The sequence below is a fragment of the Zeus faber genome (genome assembly GCF_960531495.2).
Source record: "Zeus faber genome assembly, chromosome: 2".
In the NCBI taxonomy this organism is placed as follows: domain Eukaryota; kingdom Metazoa; phylum Chordata; class Actinopteri; order Zeiformes; family Zeidae; genus Zeus; species Zeus faber.
The window spans coordinates 44,632,613-44,654,482 of NC_137189.1; the positions used below are offsets into that span (position 1 = coordinate 44,632,613).

General features: G+C 42.7%; 2 protein-coding genes across 2 annotated transcripts in view; one reads left to right on the forward strand and one right to left on the reverse strand.

Annotated features, from left to right (window-relative positions):
- Positions 1-1,221: 1,221 nt before the first annotated feature.
- Positions 1,222-13,599, forward strand: cybb (cytochrome b-245, beta polypeptide (chronic granulomatous disease); the record flags this gene model as incomplete). The annotated part of the gene is made up of 13 exons (XM_079996547.1): positions 1,222-1,266; positions 3,375-3,467; positions 4,554-4,664; positions 4,788-4,872; positions 6,048-6,196; positions 6,966-7,147; positions 8,353-8,485; positions 9,323-9,415; positions 10,323-10,576; positions 11,315-11,477; positions 12,349-12,495; positions 12,639-12,763; positions 13,482-13,599. 13 exons carry the CDS (start codon positions 1,222-1,224, stop codon positions 13,597-13,599), a joined length of 1,698 nt encoding a protein of 565 aa, XP_079852673.1.
- A 6,343-nt stretch (positions 13,600-19,942) lies between these two features.
- Positions 19,943-21,870, reverse strand: part of LOC307244495 (dynein light chain Tctex-type 3-like) — a 4,235-nt gene continuing 2,307 nt past the window's right edge. Inside the window, exons 4-5 of the mRNA XM_080019685.1 lie at positions 21,577-21,654; positions 19,943-20,526 (exon numbers count right to left, since the gene is read on the reverse strand). Coding sequence (XP_079875811.1) covers positions 20,453-20,526; positions 21,577-21,654 — 152 coding nt within the window. The 3' untranslated portion in view covers positions 19,943-20,452. The remainder of the gene's footprint in view (positions 20,527-21,576; positions 21,655-21,870) is intronic.

The following is a 21,870-nucleotide window of genomic DNA, read 5'->3' on the forward strand; positions in this document are numbered from 1 at the left end:
AAAGACAAGAACTGTCTGAACACAGCAATACAGCGCAGTCTGAATGCTATCACTGCACTGGGTTACTGCATACTGCTCTGTATTGCTGTTCTGCTCGGTGTTACTGTATTGATGTGTGGTACTGTTGTATACTGTACTGTGTATCTACATACTTACTTTATTCACATGCACTTTACTGCACATATCTGTATATACAAATAGCCTCTATTCCCTTCACTTCTATTTTGTACACTCACTTATTATCTTTTATTCATATTATTCCATTCACTGGCTGCATTACGTTTTAGGAATCAGTTTCAGTTAGTTGCTAGGTAGGAATTAGGTTAGCTATTATGTTGGGTTTAGTAGCTATTGTGCATAATCTCCAAGTGCATTGCAAAGACATTTCACTGGATATATGTACGAACAAACCTCTTGAACTTCATGCAAAATCAATCGGTTGTGGTTTTGATCCCTTTCAGAGCGAAAGGCAGAGTCTACATGTGGCAACCAATGTCATGTTTTACTTCATCGTTGGAAATCTTTTCTTCCTCTGCATCTCACCACCAACTTCCTCTAAATGAAAACCGGAATAAAACAAGGGGCTTTTTATCTTGCCTTTTTTTTTAGTTTGTATCTCTGGAGCTCTGAAAATAAGAATAACACGCAGATGCACAATGTTCATATTTTTATTGTTTGAATGGGTTTTTTTGTGTTTTCGCTGGTGTCACTGTTCCCTTCTTCTGCGCCTGGAAAAAACAAACTGAAAAGGGTGGTTCGAGTTTAGTCGTCAACCAGACCCCTTCTCACGAGCTGTCGTGCCTTAACCAGAGGAATTAAATGTAAAATACCTGATGCAACCACTTCAATTAAATCCAAGTGTGTTTTTATTAGTGTCTGGCATCCGGAATAGGTCGACCCGGAGCCCTCGGTCACGCAGGTTGGTAAACAAATAGTCCAGTCAATAAAAAAAAATAAAAAAAATTCCCTTCCTGCCGGGAAGATCGATGGGGAGGATGTCACCTGGGGCCCCGGGGTCAGGTTCCCGGTCAAAGCGATGAAACGTGCCAAGAGCCACTTCCTTGTTTGTTTCTTTGTAAAGGTTATACGTTGAGTAATTACTCGCTGCCGGCCTCACGTTCCGTCTTCAGCCCTTTGTTTCTCCCTCCCCGCTTCCTCCTTTATTAGCAGCGAGCAGCAGAGCACACACACACACACACTTCTCCACCAGGGCTTGTCAACATGGGCAACTTTGCCGCCAACGAGGGATTATCCATCTTTGTCATTGTGAGTATACGAGGTGAAATGGCTGTGATTTGACATGTTTAGGGTTTTTGCTGTGAGGTTTTTCCATTTTTTCTAAGTAATACCGTGACACAAAAAAAATAAATAGGCTCAAATAAATTTTCAAAATTTGTGATTATTTAGAACCATTCCCATCCGTCAGCAAATAGTGTTTGAGTATGAATTGGGTTCGTCGCTCATAATATTTTCACATACAAAGAATTAATGCGTGGAGTGATGTATAATGTTTGAATTGTGTTTTATAATTATGCATTTTATTATTTATACTATTTGAAAACATTTGTTCAAAAGGATGAACGTGTGATTGTTATTGCAATACAGGTAAAGTAGGAGCAATAGCGTCGACTTCAATGGAATAGAAATATACAAATAGATTAAAAATGTAAATAATATATATTACCGCATTCCAAATTATGCAAATTATATTTTTCTCTAATTTTCCTAAATAGTCGATGCAAATGACAGTCAGTATAATTTAAGTCATCAACTGTTGGGGTATAATTCCAATGTTATTGAACAAACCTCCCAATAACAGTATTTTTTTTCCAAAAACAAAACTAAAAATTCCCTGTTCCAAATGATGATGCACAACAGAGTTTCAAAACATGTTATAGGTTGTAAAGAACTGAAAACGGTCATTTGTTGAATGTGCAGCATTAGGAGTCATTTACTGAATTCAAAAGCTATTTCAATCAAAAACATCTTAACAGGTCAAGTTACATGTGAACATAGGAGCCTTCTGTGATATCACCTTCACAGTTCTTACCTCCATTGAACTTGTGAGTTTTTGGAGTTTCTGCTTGAATTTCTTTGTAGTTTGTCAGAACAGCCTCCCAGAGCTGCTGTTTTGATGCCAACTGCCTCCACCCTCAGATCTTTTGCTGGAGGATGCTCTAAAGGTTCTCAATAGGGTGGAGGTCAGGGGAGGATGGGGGCCACACCATGAGTTTCTCTCCTTTTATGCCCATAGCAGCCAATGACAGAGGTATTCTTTACAGCATGAGATGGTGCGTTGTCAGGCATGAAGATGGTTTTGCTACGGAAGGCACGGTTCTTCTTTTTGTACCGTGGAAGAAAGTGCTCAGTCAAACTCTATATACTTTACCGAGGTCATTTTCACACCTTCAGGGACCCTAAAGGGGCCTCCCAGCTCTCTCCCCATGATTCCGGCCCAAAACATGACTCTACCACCTCCTTGCTGACGTGGCAGCCTTCTTGGGACATGGTGGCCATGCACCAACCATCCACTACTCCATCCATCTGCACCATCCAGGGTTGCACGGCACTCATCAGTCAACAAGACTGTTTGAAAATGAGTCTTCATGTATTTCTGGGCCCCCTGCAACCGTTTCTGCTTGTGAGTGTTGGTTAGGTGGGGGCCCAATAGTAGGTTTATGCACAACTGCAAGCCTCTGGAGGATCCTACACCTTGAGGTTGGTGGGACTCCAGAGGCACCAGCAGCTTCAAATACCTGTTTGCTGCTTTGTAACAGCATTTTAGCAGCTGCTCTCTTAATCCCATGAATTTGTCCGGCAGAAACCTTCCTCATTCTGCCTTTATCTGCACCAACCCGTCTGTGATCTGAATCAGCCACAAATCTCTTCACGGTACGATGATCACGCTTAAGGTTTTGTGAAATATCTAATGTTTTCATACCTTGTCCAAGGCGTTGCACTATTTGAGGCTTTTCGGCATCAGAGAGATCCTTTTTCTTTCCCATGTTGCTTGAAACCTGTGGCTGCTTAATCATGTGGAACGTCCTTCTTAAGTAGTTTTCCTTTGATTGGGCTCAACTGGCAAACTAATTATCACAGGTGTCTGAGATTGATTTCAGTGATCCAAAGAGCCCTGAGACACAACACCATCCATGAGTTTAATCGAAAAACAAAAAATGTAATGTTTATGACACTTAAATCCAATTTACATAATAATTTGGAACGCTGTGTGTGTGTGTGTGTGTGTGTGTGTGTGTGTGTGTGTATATATATATGCAATTACAAATGCATTCATACAGTGTGTCTTCTCCCTTACTTCATGGAGGAAGGCTGATTTGGACCGTGTGTGTGTGTGTGTGTTGTTCTTCTTTTAGCTGGTGTGGCTGGGCATCAATGCCTTCTTATTTGTCCATTTCTACATGGCCTTCCTGACCGACAGATGGATCTACACAAGGGTCCTACTCGGGGTAAGTCGGCCTCACCTCAGCCCTCGCTGAAACCTCGAAGAACAGTTAGAATCAGCATCGGAATTCAAGTGAGGTCTGTTCGTTCCCAGATGAGTGACACGAGCCCCGCGACACTGACGTTTTTAGGATTGCACCGAAAAAAGAAAAAAGGAACCACTTTCTTGCCCCTTTATAGAAACAAAATCTCGCGGTTTGAAACTTTCGATTCTTTTCCCATCACCCAATCTTTGAAACATTCCCCGGAGACCGTCCCTCCAATCGGTCCCGGCTTCTAGGGTTGAAGTCAAGACGGTCCGGTGAGAGTCTTTTTGGGGGTCAAGTCCATGACGAGTCAACCCAGGTCCAGGTCCGAACCTCTGCACAGCCGGGCCCCCGTGGCAGAATAAGCTTTGCAGATAATCACTTTGCAGATAATCTGAGATCAGGAAATGAGATCAGGGGTTATCCAAACTTTCATTTTTATTTTTTTTATTTTTTCCTCCTTAAATCAAATGTGATTGAATCTATTTAAAAGTTAGGCTACATTGACCTCTTTGATGCATTTATTAGCGGTCTGTCTTTTTTGGTCTAGATGGGTTCTGTTTTCATGGTCTATTTCAGATGAGTTGGATTGCAACCAAAACTAAAAGATGTGGATTTCTGAAGTACTCCACTATTTGTCCAAGGCCTCGTCCCACCCGATGACACCTTGTTTGTCCGTGGAGTTGTCGCGGGTCGTGGAATTGGACCCGCTTCACCTCTAACCGGGGCCAACAGGAAGTTGTTCTGCCAAAATAAGAAACAGAAAACACACCCACTACTTCTGGGAAGCGTTAACCCTCTTATCTTTGGAGGCGTGTTTCTAAATCAGGGCCAACGTGACGAGGTTTCAGTTCAGCTTTCCAGGCCCAGCTGGCCGGGTGGGCGTGCGCGCCGCCGCGGGGGGGAAAAACCTAAAAACCGAGGCCCCCCCTGTGGGCTCCAGCCGCCGCCGATTTTGCATCTGCGTGTGCGAAATACGCCGCGAAAGTCCGTGAAGTGACGATGTGCGGTGTCAAACCCTCCACCCGTGCCCGCCTCACCCCGTCTCCGTCCCCCCCCCCCCAGCAAGCTCTCCCCTGGGCCAGAGCTCCGGCCGCCTGCCTCAACTTCAACTGCATGCTGATCCTGCTCCCGGTGTGCCGGAACCTCCTGTCCTTCGTGCGCGGCTCCATCCAGGTACCTCCCAACGCTCCCTCCTCCTCCTCCGTCCTCCTCCTCTCATTCCCTCCCTTCTAAATCCGCATCCTAACCCCCCCCCCCCCCCCCCCCCCTCCCTGCGTCTCCTTCTCCTGTGTCCAGTGTTGCAGCCGGACGGCCGCCCGCCAGCTGGACAGGAACATCACCTTCCACAAGCTGGTGGCCTACATGATCGCCTTCCACACGGGTCAGGTTTTTGACGATCGGTCGCCTCGGTCGTTGGCACCGAGAATATGTACGAAAGTTCCAGTAGCGAATGGAGTGTGCGACTTTACCGAATATCAACATGAAGGTTGTGTCAGGTTTTGCGGGTGTGTAAGTCAGACTGAACGAGGTGACGGAGGTATACGTTTTACTTCCAGTTAGTGTGCGTGTGAGTGGAACTGTGTCATTTACGTCGATTTTAGGATCAATGACTTCCTTTTTTTTTTTTTTTTTTTTTTTTTTTTTTTAGATGTCAAATTTATGAGACAAAATGCAAGGTATCCCATAATGCGTTATTCTGTGTGGTTATTGCTCGGCTAGCCTGAACGTATGAATTTCGTGAATTTAAACCCGATCACCTCCTTTCAGAAACACGGTATTAACGATAAAACGATCTGCGATTGTTTCCGCAATTCAACGGACGCTGTGGATTGGACGTTTTGGACGCAGAAGAGTCGATAAAACCTCGAAAAACCTGATCAAATGCACAGTTTTGCCACGAGGCACAACGAGAGGCAGGAAACTGCTACGTTTCTCAATAATAAGGCGCTCAGCGTGGCCGTGCTATGAACAGCTATGATCAATGGGAAGCGACATTTTGACGAGGCCCGGGATAAAAGGAAATAGCGAAACCTCTCCTTCGTCAGTGTCTTGTCGTCTGGTAATTTAATTTAAACATCTCTAACCTTATACCTCAACTTTACCACCTCTAACGTCTCTAAGCTGAGTGACTTTTCCGGTTCCGGTGAGAGCTACCACTTCCGGTTCCGTAGATGTCTTTGCGTGTGCGTTGCTGTTGTTGTTTTTGCTGTTGTTTTGTTGTTGTTGTTGCTGCTTCTGCTGTTGATGATGCTGCTGCTGTTGTTTCTGTGGCTGATGCTGCTGTTGTTGCTGCTGTTGTTGTTGTTTTCTGTTGCAGCTGCTGTGGTTGGAGTTGCTTTTATTGTTGTTGTTGCTGCTGCTTTTGTCGTTGCTCTTGTTTCAGGGGCATTCTTTGCAATGACCATCTGGCAACTATGTACTCTCTTTCTTTTTTGTATTTCTTTGTAAAGCGCATTGTGTTACCCTGGTATGAAATGCGCTTTATAAATAAAGTGTAACGTAACTTGACTCGACTTGACTTGACTTGATCCCTTTTGTCATCATTCTGATGAGCAGCCGTCCACATCCTGGCTCACCTGTTCAACTTCGAGTGGTTCATGGACGCTCAGCTGAACAGGAACACCACCCTGCTGCCCTTCGTCCTGTCTCAGATCGGTAATGGGGACAACGCCTCCTACCTCAACCCAATACGGACCGACCAGACCGTAAGTCCCCTGTCGTGTCGAGTCGTCGGGAGTTGACGAGGTGTTAGAAATGCCGGCATCCGCGGCGCTCATACGGACGTTATCGAACGCTATCGGACGTATTCTTTGACAAAAGACGGCGCCGCGCTCGCCCTGATGGTGCATGGCACCCTTCTGTGGCCGTGCCGTTGTGTATCCTACTACATTCCTGCACATACAGCGCATATCTATATATAAAAATAGCCTATCCCATATACATAACTCAACTTCGAGTGGTTCATGGACGCTCAGCTGAACAGGAACACCACCCTGCTGCCCTTCGTCCTATTCCCTTCTATTATGTACCCCCACTTTGTATTATCTTTTTGAGTCTTATTTTATTTTATATTATTCTATTCACTGCATTACGTTTTAGGAATCATTTAGTTTCGGCTAGTTGCTAGGTAGGAATTAGGTTCGCTATTATGTTGGGCTTAGTAACTATTGTGCATAATCTCCGGGTGCGTTGCAAAGACATTTCACTGCTTATACTGTATGTATGAAAGTATGTATATGTATGTGACAAATAAACCTCTTGAATTTTGAATTCTGACTGTGAGGGGAACTGCTGAGAAAGTGACAATTTGCTGGGGGGGAAGTTGGCAAATGTGTACAACGTTGCCGTAACATATTGTCACCAAGGAACGATTTCTCCATGACTTACTATCTGCCCTTACAAACACATCAAACCATCCATTTATCCCTTAAAAGGCTCCGATCCCTTTTTTTCCCGCCCTCGTCCTTGCCGCAGAACCCCACTATTGTGATGTTCACCACCATCGCCGGCCTGACGGGCGTGGCCATCACCCTGGCCCTCATCCTGATCATCACCTCGTCCATGGAGGTGATCCGCAGGTCCTACTTCGAGGTCTTCTGGTACACGCACCACCTGTTCGTCATCTTCTTCATCGGCCTGGTCTTCCACGGCTTCGGGTACGTGCTTGTGATCGGGCAGAGCGCCGCAAAGTCGTGGGGTTTTTAATCTGCCGTTAGAGGGCGTGTCGGCAAGATTTGGCGTTAAAAAAAACAAAAAAATGCCGCCTCCTGTTAACGACCCAGCAGGAATTTCGTCTACGTCGTCGTCTCCGTCTTTGCTTTAGAGTTTTATTTTATAAACAGGTTCCTCAGCAGTGAAGGAGTGAAAATGTTATATGCATTATATAACACAACGTTAGCGACAAAACCTCCTGAGTGTACAACCAGCCGCTCATTATCTGCCTTTTGAGAACAAGACCGACTGGCTGCACGTTCTGCAGCAGCTACTGAATCAAAGATTGACACGGAAAATATTGATTTTATAGTGTTATATAGTGTTATATTTATAGTATAGAATTGCAATTCTGATGGAGGTAGTTGTAAATATCCACTTTGATAAAAAAAAAAACAGAGTTTGGTGATTCGTGAACATTTCTGTCGTTAATACCAAGAAAACTTGTTTTTGATATCAGGAAATGGCATTCAGTCAGCAAGTTCAAAGCGCTTCCCATCGCTTTTAATGCAGAATCGCAGTTGGGATGTCAAGGATGTGTGTTGTTGGTATCAAAAATGTCCATTTTTGGAATTGATATCAAATGTTTTTACTGTTGATATCAGAATATCAGAAATACTTCTTCTATCAGAAATACTTCTTGATATCAAAATTATATTGCATCTTTTGATATCATAAATATGATATCATAAATTACCTTTCTGACATCAACAATTCAAATTGTTGATATCAATAATTTGTATTGTTGATATAAACAATACAAATGATTAATATCGACAATAAAGAATCTTGATATCACACGATTCTGCATTGAAAGCAATGGGAAGGGGTTAAAACATTTCTTTGACATCATCGTGTCCTTTTTTTATATCAACGTATACATTTAAAACTCGTTCAATCGGAATTGCAACGAGTTAAAAAAAAACCAAGAATAAACGCTCAGGCGGCTTGTTGTACCTACGCCCTATTTCCACCTGTTGTCCCCTCCCTGTTTGAATCAGTTTAAAGTATAAATCCATCCCTGGTTGGGCTCATTACACTTCAAGTCATATACCTCGGTCTTCTCTCCATTTAATTATTCAATTCAATGCGATTGTCGTTCAGTTCAATAAATCACAATCGGAACATATTTCCCTGTGTCTGATCGCAGGAGGATCGTACGAGGGCAGACGCTGGCCAGCCTGAGGGCGCACAACCCCCTGGAGTGCGCCGACCGCTTTGAAATCTGGGGGAAGAACGGAACCAACTGCCCCGCCCCCGAATTTGCCGGAAACCCACCGATGGTGAGCCGGACAGCTGTAGTTCCTTCTGGTTATTTAAGTTACAAGTTGAAGATTTTAGCTTTTCTTTATTTTAACAAGCTCAGTAAATTCAACGGCCGACTTCTTCGCTGTGATGTATCATCGGTTGCTGTTGATAGTTTTATTCTACTAGATTTGACAACGTAATAGACAAGACAAGCGGCAAAGGCAGCTTTTGAATAGCAACGACCATATAAATGCAGTTAATTTATATTTTATAACTGCAATTTCTTTACAAAAGAAAGAATAAAAAATAATTAAAATCCCCTTTAATTTAATTACAATTAATGAATTGAAATTAATCAAATACTTGATGTGAAATATTTTAAGTAAAGTCATATAATAAATGATCAATTGACAAGTTTAAAAAACACATAAAACTTATTCATCACTTATTTTGAACTGAGGTTGAGTGAAAATAGTTGGGATACAAGGCAATTTGCTTAAGCTGTACTTACAAACATCTCATTGTTATTTTGAGTTATTCCCGCATGCCTCTCATGATGTCTTCAGGGTAGAGGGCGAACAACTTTGCATTCGAGTTCTGGTAACATAGGTTTGGAATGACATCTTTCTCAAAATATACAATAATACAGTACATCACAGGGGCTGGAGTCACTGTATTGTAGGAATGATTCCCTAATACTAACTTCTTGCACCAGTAGTTATCAGCTGTTTTCTTTTCTGCACGTGAGTCTACATCTGCTGTTAATAAGTCGTCTGCCATTCTGCTCCTGCAGCGTTGAAATCCCATAAGTCCCATATGGGTTTTTGGTCTCACTGATCTAACTGAACCGCGCCGCCTCTTTCTCCCTCCAGACGTGGAAGTGGGTGGTGGGTCCGATGATCCTGTACGTGTGCGAGAGGGTGGTCCGCCTCTACCGGGCCAGCCAGAAAGTGGTCATCACCAAGGTGTGCATGGATGAGCCATCAAAGGAAAAACGGTCGATAAATATTTGGAGTGAAAGCTGAAAGTTAAAAGTAGTTCAAAAAACATAAATGTATTATGTATTTGGAAATTGGAATGCCGCTGGATCACAGCAGCTTTTCTAGGGTGTAAGGGGTTTTGAAAGAGCGGTTGCCAGTATTTAATCAGCAGTTATTTAATCAAATTAAGTACTCGGGTGAGTAAATGTACGGAAGCCCATTTCCGCCAGGGACAAAAAAAAATCTAGAAAACGTAAAAATAATTATTGATTACGACTGAGTATCTCATCATTTTGACTTAGTAAGCCAAATTGATGCGATACTAAGTCATAATTCTAGGGTACTAAGTCAAAACTTTTACTTAGGATCTCACAGCATCGCGTAATTATCAGATGTCATAACTTTGACTTCAGTCAGTAAGTCATAAGTATCTCAAAATGATGACGTTAGTGTATTAAAATGAAGTCATACTTATGAGATACTAAGTCATAAAGTATGTAAAATCTGACTTCCTACTCATGAGAAAACTAGGCTCGACTTGTTAAGTTTATGTAAACAGTTATGATTGTACAAAGTTAAAATCTTGACTAAGTAACTCATCATTTTGAGTTAGTAATTCATAATTATGAGATATTAGTTTGATTTTATTTCCTATGTTTTTGAAAAGGTTTCGAGTTTATTTTTGGACCTTTTTACCTGATAATATTATGCCCTAAATGATCTGCCCTGGATTAATCGGATCATAAAAATAAATCGGCAGATTAGTTTAATATATGCATAATGACTGGTGATGGCGATACACATCCGGCGTCACTCGTGATTGCACAAAAACACTATTTCTCAGACCTATTTGCGTGTATTTATGTTGTTCCCTTGTTCCGTCCTCTTCCAGGTGGTGATGCACCCCTCGAAGACGCTGGAGCTGCAGATGAAGATGAAGGGCTTCCGCATGGAGGTGGGACAGTACGTCTTCATCAAGTGTCCCTGCGTCTCGCGGCTGGAGTGGCACCCCTTCACGCTGACCTCGGCCCCCGAGGAGGACCACTTCAGCGCCCACATCCGCATCGTGGGCGACTGGACGCAGGGGCTGTACGAGGTCTGCGGCGGCGACAGGAACGAGACCCAGGAGGCCTGGAAGCTGCCCAAGTACGCTGCGTACCGCACCGCCCGCGTCACAGGCGTTAAGGGCCAAAAGATTTGATATTGTGTCGCGTCTTTCTTTTGACAAGATGGAGGAGTGGTTGGGTAGATACCTCATTCGTCCCCGCAGGGAAATTTAGAGCATTGCAACAGCTCACATTAAAATAGGCATTGATGATGATGATGATGATGATGATGATGATGATGATGCAGTAGAATACAAACATAAAGAAACAAAGAAAATGCCAATGTATTGGAAAATTTGAAAATGTACTATAAAACAGTTAACTGTGTACAATAAAATATGGCAATAAACACTAATGATAAACAACAAACATATCCTAAAAAAATAAGGATAAGTACAAAAAAGTACAATAAACTTTATGAATAAGCATTAGAAATAAGCCAAATAACCTGACAGACTCTTTAATTACCGCCTGATCAGCTTATATTGATGTCATATATATGACACAGCATGTCATATATGTATAGAGATAATTGCTCGGCTCTTCATTTGATTCGAACTGTACGAATCTCTCAGGACAAGCGTCTCAAGCGTAATGACCATTTTTTTAAATAGAAAAGCCAAGCCAGGGAGAGGGGTCGCCGATTAGCTTCGGCTAGAAATCCGATGTGCAGTCAGTTTTATGTCCTTGTAACTTTTTACATTGTTTTTTGCATTGTCCTTGACAAATCAATGAATAAAAAAATAATAATAAAATTTCGTATTTGCGTCCGTTCCAGGGTGGCCATAGACGGTCCGTTCGGCACGGCCAGCGAGGACGTGTTCCGCTACGAGGTGGTCATGCTGGTGGGCGCTGGAATCGGGGTGACCCCCTTCGCCTCCATCCTCAAGTCGGTGTGGTACAAACACGTCCAGAAGAACCAGGAAGTCTTCACCAAAAAGGTGAGGTCCGCCTGGCGTGAGGCACAGACAACTTGACTCCACGGACGAGGGACTGTGTCCAAATCTGATCTGATACACATGCAATAATGTGACAATATCTACTTTCCATAGATAGATAGATAGATAAATAGATAGATAAATAAATAGATAGATACTTTATTCATCCAATAGGGAAATTGCAATATCAGCAACAGCTTATAAGACAAAATTCGCCAAAAATAATAACAATAAGAAACCAATGGAATAAAAAAACAAATGACTGTACACAATAAAATATGACAATATACATTAAACCTAATGATAAACAACAAAATATATGACTTATAAAACAACAGAAAAACAATTAAATATATTCAAAAATAAACAAACAAATAAACAAACAAATAAATAACGAAATAAATAATAAAAAATATAAGTTGCCCAGAAAAGAACTTACTGGAAAAATGAACTGGGCATATACAATAACTAAAGAAATAAAGTTAGCAGTGATCCACGAAGCTGAACCTAAGATGAGGAAAAAAATGGTAACGTACAATAAATCCAATGGAAAAAAACCCACTCTGTCTCAAAAGGACAGAAACCAATAGAAATATAAACCTAAATCCAAACAGTAAACAAAATGGCAATAAACATGCAAATGTTTTTTTTTTTTTAACTATTACATATAGTATTATCGCATTATTATAATTAATTATTATATATATTATACATTTGTATGCAGTCGTGACATTGAGAAGTTATTTGATTGGCCTCGGACTCTTCGTCTCTGACTATTCATCGCGCCTACGTCTTCATTTCGGCCGGCAGCCTCCCCACCTCCGGCGTCTCCTCTCCCCGGACGCCGTCTTTAAAAACAATGCCGTTTTCGCAGATCTACTTCTACTGGCTGTGCCCGGAGACGCAGGCCTTCGAGTGGTTCGCCGACCTGCTGCAGTCCCTGGAGGGCCAGATGTCGGAGAAGGGCATGGTGGACTTCCTCAGCTACAACATCTACCTCACCCGCTGGAAGGAGACCGAGGTACCGGGAGGAAAGAAGATCACCCCCCAAAAATGACCAAACCTGACACGCAATGTACGTGAGGTGCTGGCATTTCCGTTCCACCCATCTCTCTCTCCCTCTCTCTCTCCCTCCCTCTCTCCCTCTCTCGCTCCTCTTCCCAGGCCGCCCACTTCCGGGTTCACCACGACGCGGAGAACGACCCCATCACGGGGCTCAAGCAGAAGACGCTGTACGGCAAACCCAACTGGGACAACGAGTTCGCCACCATCGGCACCAAACACCCGGGGTAAAGGCTTTAGATATCATCACTGAAGCCAAAGATGTGGAGTCACGCTCACAATGAGGGTGGTACTTCGAGAAACATGACGTAACAGGTTCATTATTAAAATGACTTTTGATGGTAACCATGATGGTAACCCTAGTGTGTGTGCGTGTGTGTGTGCGTGTGTGCGTGTGTGTGTGTGTGTGTGTGTGTGTGTGTGTGTGTGTGTGTGTGTGTGTGTGTGTGTGTGTGTGTGTGTGTGTGTGTGTGTGTGTGTGTGTGTGTGTGTGTGTGTGTGTGTGTGTGTGTGTGCGCGTGTGTGTGCGTGCGTGCGTGCGCGCGCGCGCAAATATTTATACAAACAGTTAAGCAATATAAACCCGCAAAATGTACCTTTACGCAATAAACTATAAAATTTGGCATATATTGAAATATACATGAACACAAATAGTTTAGACCTGAAAAATGTTACACAATCAAATATAAATATGACAGTAGAACATTTGAAGAATCGATTTTGTTTAATATCATTTTAATTTAAACGATATTAAAGTAATTTGTACTTAATTGTAATACTTTTTTTTTTTTTTTTTTTTTTACTTCACTTTACTTAATTTTACCAATCCAGGTGAATCTGTTCTGTCACAACCGAACCAAGGGGAAAACCTAAGCAACAAACTCGCAATAAATACACTTTTATTAAACGACGAATATAACTGTTTTTTTAACGCTGTTTCCCCAGGACCAAGGTGGGCGTGTTCCTGTGCGGCCCCACCGCACTGGGCGACGCCCTGGAGAAGCAGTGCCTGTCGCACTCCGAGGGCGGAGTGGAGTTCATCTTCAACAAGGAAAACTTCTGAGAGGCGTCCATTGAGCCGCTTCGGGCTCAGCGACGTGGAGGCCTCCTCCACGGCGAGAGGGCGGGGTCGTGCGGGGTCGTGCGGGGTCGTGCGGGGTCGTGCGGGGTCACGCGGGGCGGACGAATCATTTTCGGAATTTTTTTTTTAACATTTTTTTATTTTTGCTTTTTTTTTTTTTTTTTAATCCCTTTTCTCTAAATTTCCAAAACTGGATCTCAAAATAGACTCATCGCGCTGGTCTGAACATGTCAACGAGATCAGTCCCTCAGAGTAGAATTGTGTAAATGAAGTTTAGCGTTTCCACTGCCGGCGCCTCCAACCCGCCGGCATTTGTCATCCATCCACCCGCTACTGCCCAACGCCTCCGCCATTATAAAGATAGGAGATCCGCGTCGGCATAAACCCGCTTATTTTTTCTGTCGTTATTTCGACAGGGCTTCTGTGGCCCTGGGTGTTTGTGGGCGTGGCGGCTCAAAATCAACCGACTGTTGTGGGCGCGCCAAACATTTCAAAACTCTCTCCCGTCACGTATTTAATTTACATTATATTGATGGATGGTGCTGTGTGTTCTATTTGGTTTTTTTTATATAAATAGTGGAGCTGTTACCTCTCGGAAAAATGACGTAAATAATCTTGCCGTCCGTCCCTTAAAATAAAGAATTGTCCTTGTTGGAGAGCGTATCTGCCCTCCTATTGGCTGGCACTCGGCGCTGCTCATTTGCGTAAAGATGAGACCTGCTCTAAGTTATAAACTTATAGATGGTTAAGTTGAGGTATAAGGTTAGAGATGGTTAAGTTGAGGTATAAGGTTAGAGATGGTTAAGTTGAGGTATAAGGTTAGAGATGGTTAAGTTGAGGTATAAGGTTAGAGATGGTTAAGTTGAGGTATTAGGTTAGAGATGGTTAAGTTGAGGTATAAGGTTATAGATGGTTAAGTTGAGGTTTAAGGTTATAGGTGGTTAAGTTGAGGTATAAGGTTATAGATGGTTAAGTTGAAGTATAAGGTTAGAGATGGTTAAGTTGAGGTATAAGGTTAGAGATGGTTAAGTTGAGGTATAAGGTTATAGATGGTTAAGTTGAGGTATAAGGTTAGAGATGGTTAAGTTGAGGTATAAGGTTATAGATGGTTAAGTTGAGGTATAAGGTTATAGATGGTTAAGTTGAAGTATAAGGTTAGAGATGGTTAAGTTGAGGTATAAGGTTAGAGATGGTTAAGTTGAGGTATAAGGTTATAGATGGTTAAGTTGAAGTATAAGGTTAGAGATGGTTAAGTTGAGGTATAAGGTTAGAGATGGTTAAGTTGAGGTTTAAGGTTATAGATGGTTAAGTTGAGGTATAAGGTTATAGATGGTTAAGTTGAGGTATAAGGGTAGAGATGGTTAAGTTGAGGTATAAGCTTATAGATGGTTAAGTTGAGGTATAAGGTTAGAGATGGTTAAGTTGAGGTTTAAGCTTATAGATGGTTAAGTTGAGGTATAAGGGTAGAGATGGTTAAGTTGAGGTATAAGCTTATAGATGGTTAAGTTGAGGTATAAGGGTAGAGATGGTTAAGTATAGGTATAAGCTTATAGATGGTTAAGTTGAGGTATAAGCTTATAGATGGTTAAGTTGAGGTATAAGCTTATAGATGGTTAAGTTGAGGTATAATGTTAGGGTTAGGGTGTCATCCACGTCCAATGGGACATTTCACAGACTATTGGGGATTTGGAATAAGAGGCTGTCGGAACAATGGCACTGCTGTGATCTCCCCACGGAACTTGACCTTAGAAATTAAATACAAAATTTATTCGGAGCAAAAACAAATTGCGAAGCCTGAAAAAAAGTTGCAATACTATACATACTGACTACTCATCCCATAAACTATTGTGAATGATGCCTTTCCAACGACTTCCAACCTCGCGATAGTTTAGCTTCTTCTTCTCACTATCATAGTGTTTATATTGTTAATACTGTTGTTGTATAGTAGTTGTAGTTTGGTTGTGTGTGTATATATATACACACACAATAAGTTCAGTGGTAGCAATAACTCACTCGCCAACAGTGACGTGGATGGGCGCGTTAAACCTTTCCCTGGTAACAAGGAGCTCCACCAATAAGAGACGTCGCTGTCGTGCTGTCGTACTTCTCCACGACGCCGCGAACAAAAACATGTCTTTTCTTCAAACAACGTTGACATCGTACGGACTTGTGGCTTCAACAGGAGCACGTACCATCGTGGCGAGTCTACCTCGGATGGATACGACGTCATGGCCCATAATCAAAATCCCCCATTCACAACACGGATGATAATGGAGGATTTTGACTTCGGGAAAACCTCACCGCTGAGCTCTGTTCTCCCCATTCACTCCAAGTCGCCCGGTCTTTAAGTTTACATTGGAGAACAACTATATAATCTGCTTGTCCACTCTTTTTTTTTCTCTTGTTTTTCATTTTTACATATAAATATATATATTTTTTATTTTTTTTTATTTTGTGGGTTGTGACGCCCCAGAAAATAGATTCAAGATTGAAGAGGTTTATTTGTCACACTCATATACATATGTTTATACATATATGATATGAAATGTCTTAATACACCATGAGATGCAAGGTTACAAAAAGTTTTGGAGCGTGTGGAGGGTGAGGTCGTAACGTAACAAGGTTTTGTTCTACATTCTATATTCCGTTCTGTATTTTCTACTGGTTTTTTTGTTTGTCTTTTGAAACCATCCAAACATATCAAGATCCACAGAACTGTTACAGGTTTTTTGAATCTAGCGAATCGCGGGAGCGTTTTGGCTGCAAGGCAGGAAGTGACGTGGTGTTCACAGCTTTACACGACCGGGGAGGGGAAAAAAAAAAAAGCTCTAAAATGGAAGAATAGTTCTGAGGGCTCTGGCAAGTTAGAAACTGAAATGCTGCGCTTCTGCTCGCAACTTATTACGACACGTTGGCTTTTTTTCTTGCTTAAAGTTGTCGTGAAATAACCCGCCCGCCCAACCCCCGCCCCGGGGAGGGGGTTACCACACCGCCAGCTTCTCCTTTCCCACCACATCCAAATACTGAATTTCTGTATAAAAAAAAAAAAAAGAAAAAACACCTCCTTCCCATTTCTGTCGCCGCGTTTTCTCAACGTTTCTCGTCGGCCCACCTGCTCTGCGTGGCCGTGCCCGCGGTTAGAGAAGTGGGGTTTTTTTGGTTGTTTTGGCCCAGATCGCGGCGTGTCTGCTGATCCGGCCTGATAAAGTCAACTCACAGAACGTGCAGTGGAGTAGGTTTCTCTGGGTCCGATCGCTGACCCGTCATCGTCCCCGCGAGGAAATTGCAGCTGCGTTAACAGCAGGTGTAGATGGATATGCAAAGTTGTATTTACAGAACACAAAATTAAATAATTACTGGTGCCATAAAGTTCTTTGCAGTACTCCAGTATTTTGTTTTCCTTGATGTTATACCATAGAATAAATCCTGTTGTTCCAAAAGATTTTTTTTTTGCCGGTGTTTCCTCTGCCCGAGGGTGTACTGTACGGTTTGTTTCCAAGATCTCGCTGCCGTCTCATTACTGCGGAAGAAATTCTTCTGCAATGATCGGTGAGGTTAATCTGCCCGCTACAAGAAAACAAAACTGAGAATATTCAAGATTATTTATTCTGCAGAATAAGCAGAAGGGTTCAGTACTACTCCAAAGCAATGTTCTGACCAGTCTGATCTTATTCCTGATCAAGACGGCTTTATACAACAACAGAGGGTGTGGCTTGGGTCAGAAGTCATTTACAAGTCCGTGTCCCTCAACTGTCTCCCTGGACGCCAACCTCAAACAGTCAATTCACAGGAACTTGTAAATGACCTGGCAGACGTGGATTACAGTCCCTTACAATGCACCTCCAGGCTCCCCTGGGGTAATTCTTCATCTCCTTACAAAGTAAACAGGGCCAAGTGTGATCTGGTTCTTCCATGTTAGAATTGACATTGTAGAGCAGTGGTCCCCAAACTAAGCCCCGCGGGCCGGATACGGCCCGCCTCCACATTCGGCTCGGCCCCCTGAACAATACCAGAGACGCATTATGATTTTTTTTTCAGTCTGGCCACGCCAATTCTAGACTAGCCCCTGTCAAATAGAACGGAATAATGGCAAAAAGGTTAGGTAAGAGAAAAATTGATTCAGAATGCAGTGTATTTAACCTGCAGTGGTCAAACGATTATTTTTTTTGTTCAATGCAAAGAAAAGGCTGTTTGTCTCATCTGTCAAGAGACGGTGGCGGTATTCAAAGAATACAATCTGCGCCGACACTATGAATCCCGTCACAAAGACAAGTATGCACATAGCATGAACCGGGAGATGGAAGAACGGGGTCTCACCGCCCCGCTACGAGTCCACTGCCTAATTCACCAGCAAGCACTGTGCTGCCAAGTGTTGAAGTGGGATTCTGTCATGAAGGTTGTGGTGTCATTCATAAACTTCATCAGAGCAAAGGGACTCAAACACAGGCAGTTCTAGAGTGCGCACGGCCATGTGCTGTACTACACAGAGGTCCGATGGTTGAGCCGGGGCAGAGTTTTGAGGCGTTTTTACGAGCTGCTACCCGAAATTAACGCATTTCTTCATTCAAAAGACAAAGCGGTCCCAGAGCTGATCGACCCAGAATGGAAATGGCACCTCGCATTTTTAACAGACGTGACAGAAATGCTGAACAGCCTTAACTTGCAGCTACAAGGCCAGGGGAAACTCATTTGTGACATGTATTCTCACATAAAAGCATTTGAGGTGAAACTTGCGCTGCTTTTGGAACAAGTGAAAAAGCACAACTTCATCCATCTCCCTGCTACCCAAAACCTCTCTGCAGAGAACCCAGCGGTCCCGTTCCCAGCTGAAAAGTGTGTGGAAGCACTGGAAATGCCGAAGGCGGAGTTCGGTGTGCGATTCCGGCAACTACATGTTAATGCAAAAGAAATCCGTCTTTTCCAGAACCCCTTTCTTGCCGACACCGATGAAGCCCAGTCTTCTTATCAGTTTGAGTTGGCCGAGTTACAGAACTGTGATGTCCTGAAAGAAGCATTCAAGCCCAACAGTCTCATTGACTTCTATGCCGCCCTCCCAAACGACACGTACCCTAATATTAAAAAAAAAAACATGCAATGAAGATGTTTAAACTTTTTGGCAGCACGTATATCTGCCAGCAAACCTTTTCACACATGAAACACCTGAAAACTCAGATGAGATCAAGATTGACAGATGAACATCTGCATCAGTGTTTGAGACTGGCTGTGACTAGAATGGAACCTGACATTCAACTTCTCACCAGCCAGATGCAGGCCCACAGTTCACACTGATGAACATACATAGGAAGCTCACTTTTCTGACTTGAATGAGTCATTCTGAGTATAAACAAATTGAATCATAATAAAATCTACTGGGATAAAATCCATCTCCACAACCATCCTGGTAGTGAAATGTATTGTGCTGTGTAGGTGCTGTATCACTTAGTTCGGTTTCTCAGCCTGCTTGCTTTGTGGTTTTCACAGGGAAGTTGAGGAGAGCTGCAAACAGCGGTGTCTACAAGCCTACTGGAACCTACAAAAGGATTATAAGGAAGGAACACAAGAACTTTGAGAGACTGCTCATATGAGTCATTTGAGTAAGAGATTCTGCTCTGACAACTAAGCTAAACTTTTACCTGTTAAGATTGTGCACAGCACAACAGAAAGTTAATGTTCAATGGACTTTTTTTCTGTGAAGAACCCAGAGAGGGTTATTTTGTTATTATTTATTTCATAAATAGTGTTATTATATATTTCCTGACTTTATTTTTTCTGTGAAGAACCCAGAGAGGGTTATTTGGTTATTATTTATTTCATAAATAGTGTTATTTATTTCATTAATAGTGTCATTTTTTATTTCCTGACTTTTTTTTGTGAAGATCCCGGAAAGGGTTAATATTTGCTTATGTGTGGCTTTCTGGAAAACAATAAATGTTTTCGTTTAGGCACCCCTGCGATCGTCACACTTTTTCTGTTACAAACTGACCCCGGCCCCCATCAGAGAAGGGAAAAGTTATGTGGCCCTCCCAGGAAAAAGATTGGGTAACCCTTTTGTAGAGGGAAAGAACATTTCTCTTTACATAAAGTTGGGGGTTTCCTGGGAAAACAGAGACAATGTTTTAAAAAAAAACCCTCTGGACGCAGAGGCCTTAGTCCTCATTCAAAATAAATGATCGTAAGCATTTTTCTCTTACATTACTGACTTCCTTAAACACATTTTAGATTTCACATCTTTGACGTCCTGCAGAAACCCTGAGGGCCTGAACAATCGACGAGGCTTGAACTCTGTGAAACAAAATACTCCGACACCCGCGTTTTTTCCCCCAATATCAACATTTATTCACCCCGCCCAAAAAAACAAACAAAAAAAACCAAAAAACTTTCTAACTACATAATTACAGAAGCCAAGTTTCCTTGCAGGATATTAAAAAAAGCCTCACTAGGAGTTGTGCAGAACGGTGTGTACAGCATCATGGAAAACAAAAGGCATTGACGTCGGCTAAAATGAAGCGAAAAGATTGTGCCTGCGTTCGCTGTGTCTTCTTTGGGAAACGGTTGCAGGGCCTCGCGGTGCTGACCGGTAAAGCGCAAACACAAGCTGCTTGACCCCCATGACACCCGACCGTGAGGCCAAAGGCGCTCGTTACGTTAAGAGGGAGAGATTTGGCACCGTGGTGCTTGGCGGCCCCCTGTAGGCCGAGGGAGCACACTGCAGCCTCTTTGGGCTCTTGGCGTGTGTGTGTGCACGCGTGTGTGTGTGTGTGTGTGTGTGTGTGTGTGTGTGTGTGTGTGTGTGTGTGTGTGTGTGTGTGTGTGTGTGTGTGTGTGTGTGCGTGCCCTATGCGATGGACACAGCGAACACGTTGACCACACAGTACATGGTGCGGTCCTCCCACCTCACAGAGCAGCTTCCTGAGGGGAAAAAAAGAAAAAGTTGAGTCATTAAAAAAAAAAAACGGATGAAAAACGCTGTGGGTCACGACAAACTACAACCGTGTTTCCCAACCACACCCACAGCTCTGTCAAATCACTAAAAACCTCAATAACATGTAGAATTTAAAGACCCAGGCAAATATAATAAATATAATATAATATTGAATGTGACTGATTAACATGTTTCATTCCACCAATTTTTTTTTTTTTTTAAATTTTTCGGGCAATTACATCCAATCTTGGTAGAATTCAACTGACAACTCTGAGCTGAACCGGCTCTTTTGACTCTCGTTCATCGCTCAGGAAGTGGTTACACCGACCGAAATCAAACCAATGACGAGTCGGAAAATTGAACGACTCTTTACTGAGTGACTGAGTCAGGGACCAAAGCTCAAAAAAGAAAAGAGTAGAACCTTTCATCAGGACGAAAAATAGTTTGTTGAGTTGAGTTTGTTGTGAGGAACACGGAGCTGCCATTCTGGCTGGAGCGGACGAATCGGGGCAGCCTTGCAATTTTGATCTTGCAACACAATAGCTAGTACCATTATTTTATTTTAATTGTATTTAATTCACAAGTCTTGCATCACTATTAGTGCTCTACAGACCAATAAGCAACAATTCTATGTGTTAAAGACAATTAAAACAATTATCGAAATAATGCGAACTGAAATTATTTCTCGAAATTATTCTGTTTTATTAAATGCTTAAATTATTTAAACTGAAAATGTCAGCGCTCATATCGGTATTCTGCATCGGCAAGACCCAAAAGTGAGTACTCAAGAGTCAGTACTACACAGTCTGAAAAAAAATGTATCTGTATCAATTGCATCCACAGGAAAAAAATGGCACTTTTTAAATAATAAAAACAGAATGGAAATACAATACAGTACTTCTACGTCCTCACAATGATCGGCAACATTGTTTTCGGACGGAGACAAAACAAACGAAGCGCGAGCACGAGGCGCGGTGACGTCCGACACCGTCTCTGGGGGTGGAGGGGAAAAAGGTGGAACTGGGAGGTGTGTTTACCGTCCAGGGTGGTGTCCCAGTAGCAGGAACTGGCCACATGGAGGCCCGCGCCGCTCTTCGGCATCAAAGCGCAGGTCACTGCACGGAGGAGAGCACGGTCACAACCACGATCCTACCATTTTATTATAGCGCGGCAGTACGAGGAAGTTCTCGGTAGAGCTGAAACGTGGGCCTGGTTATATCGGTTTCAGGTGTAAAAAGAAAAAAATATATATATTTTTTTAAAGTTCCATTCGTTCTTTCCTGAAGACGCTATGGGAAGAAACCTTGGGGCAATGCCAGGCCTTGGATTGC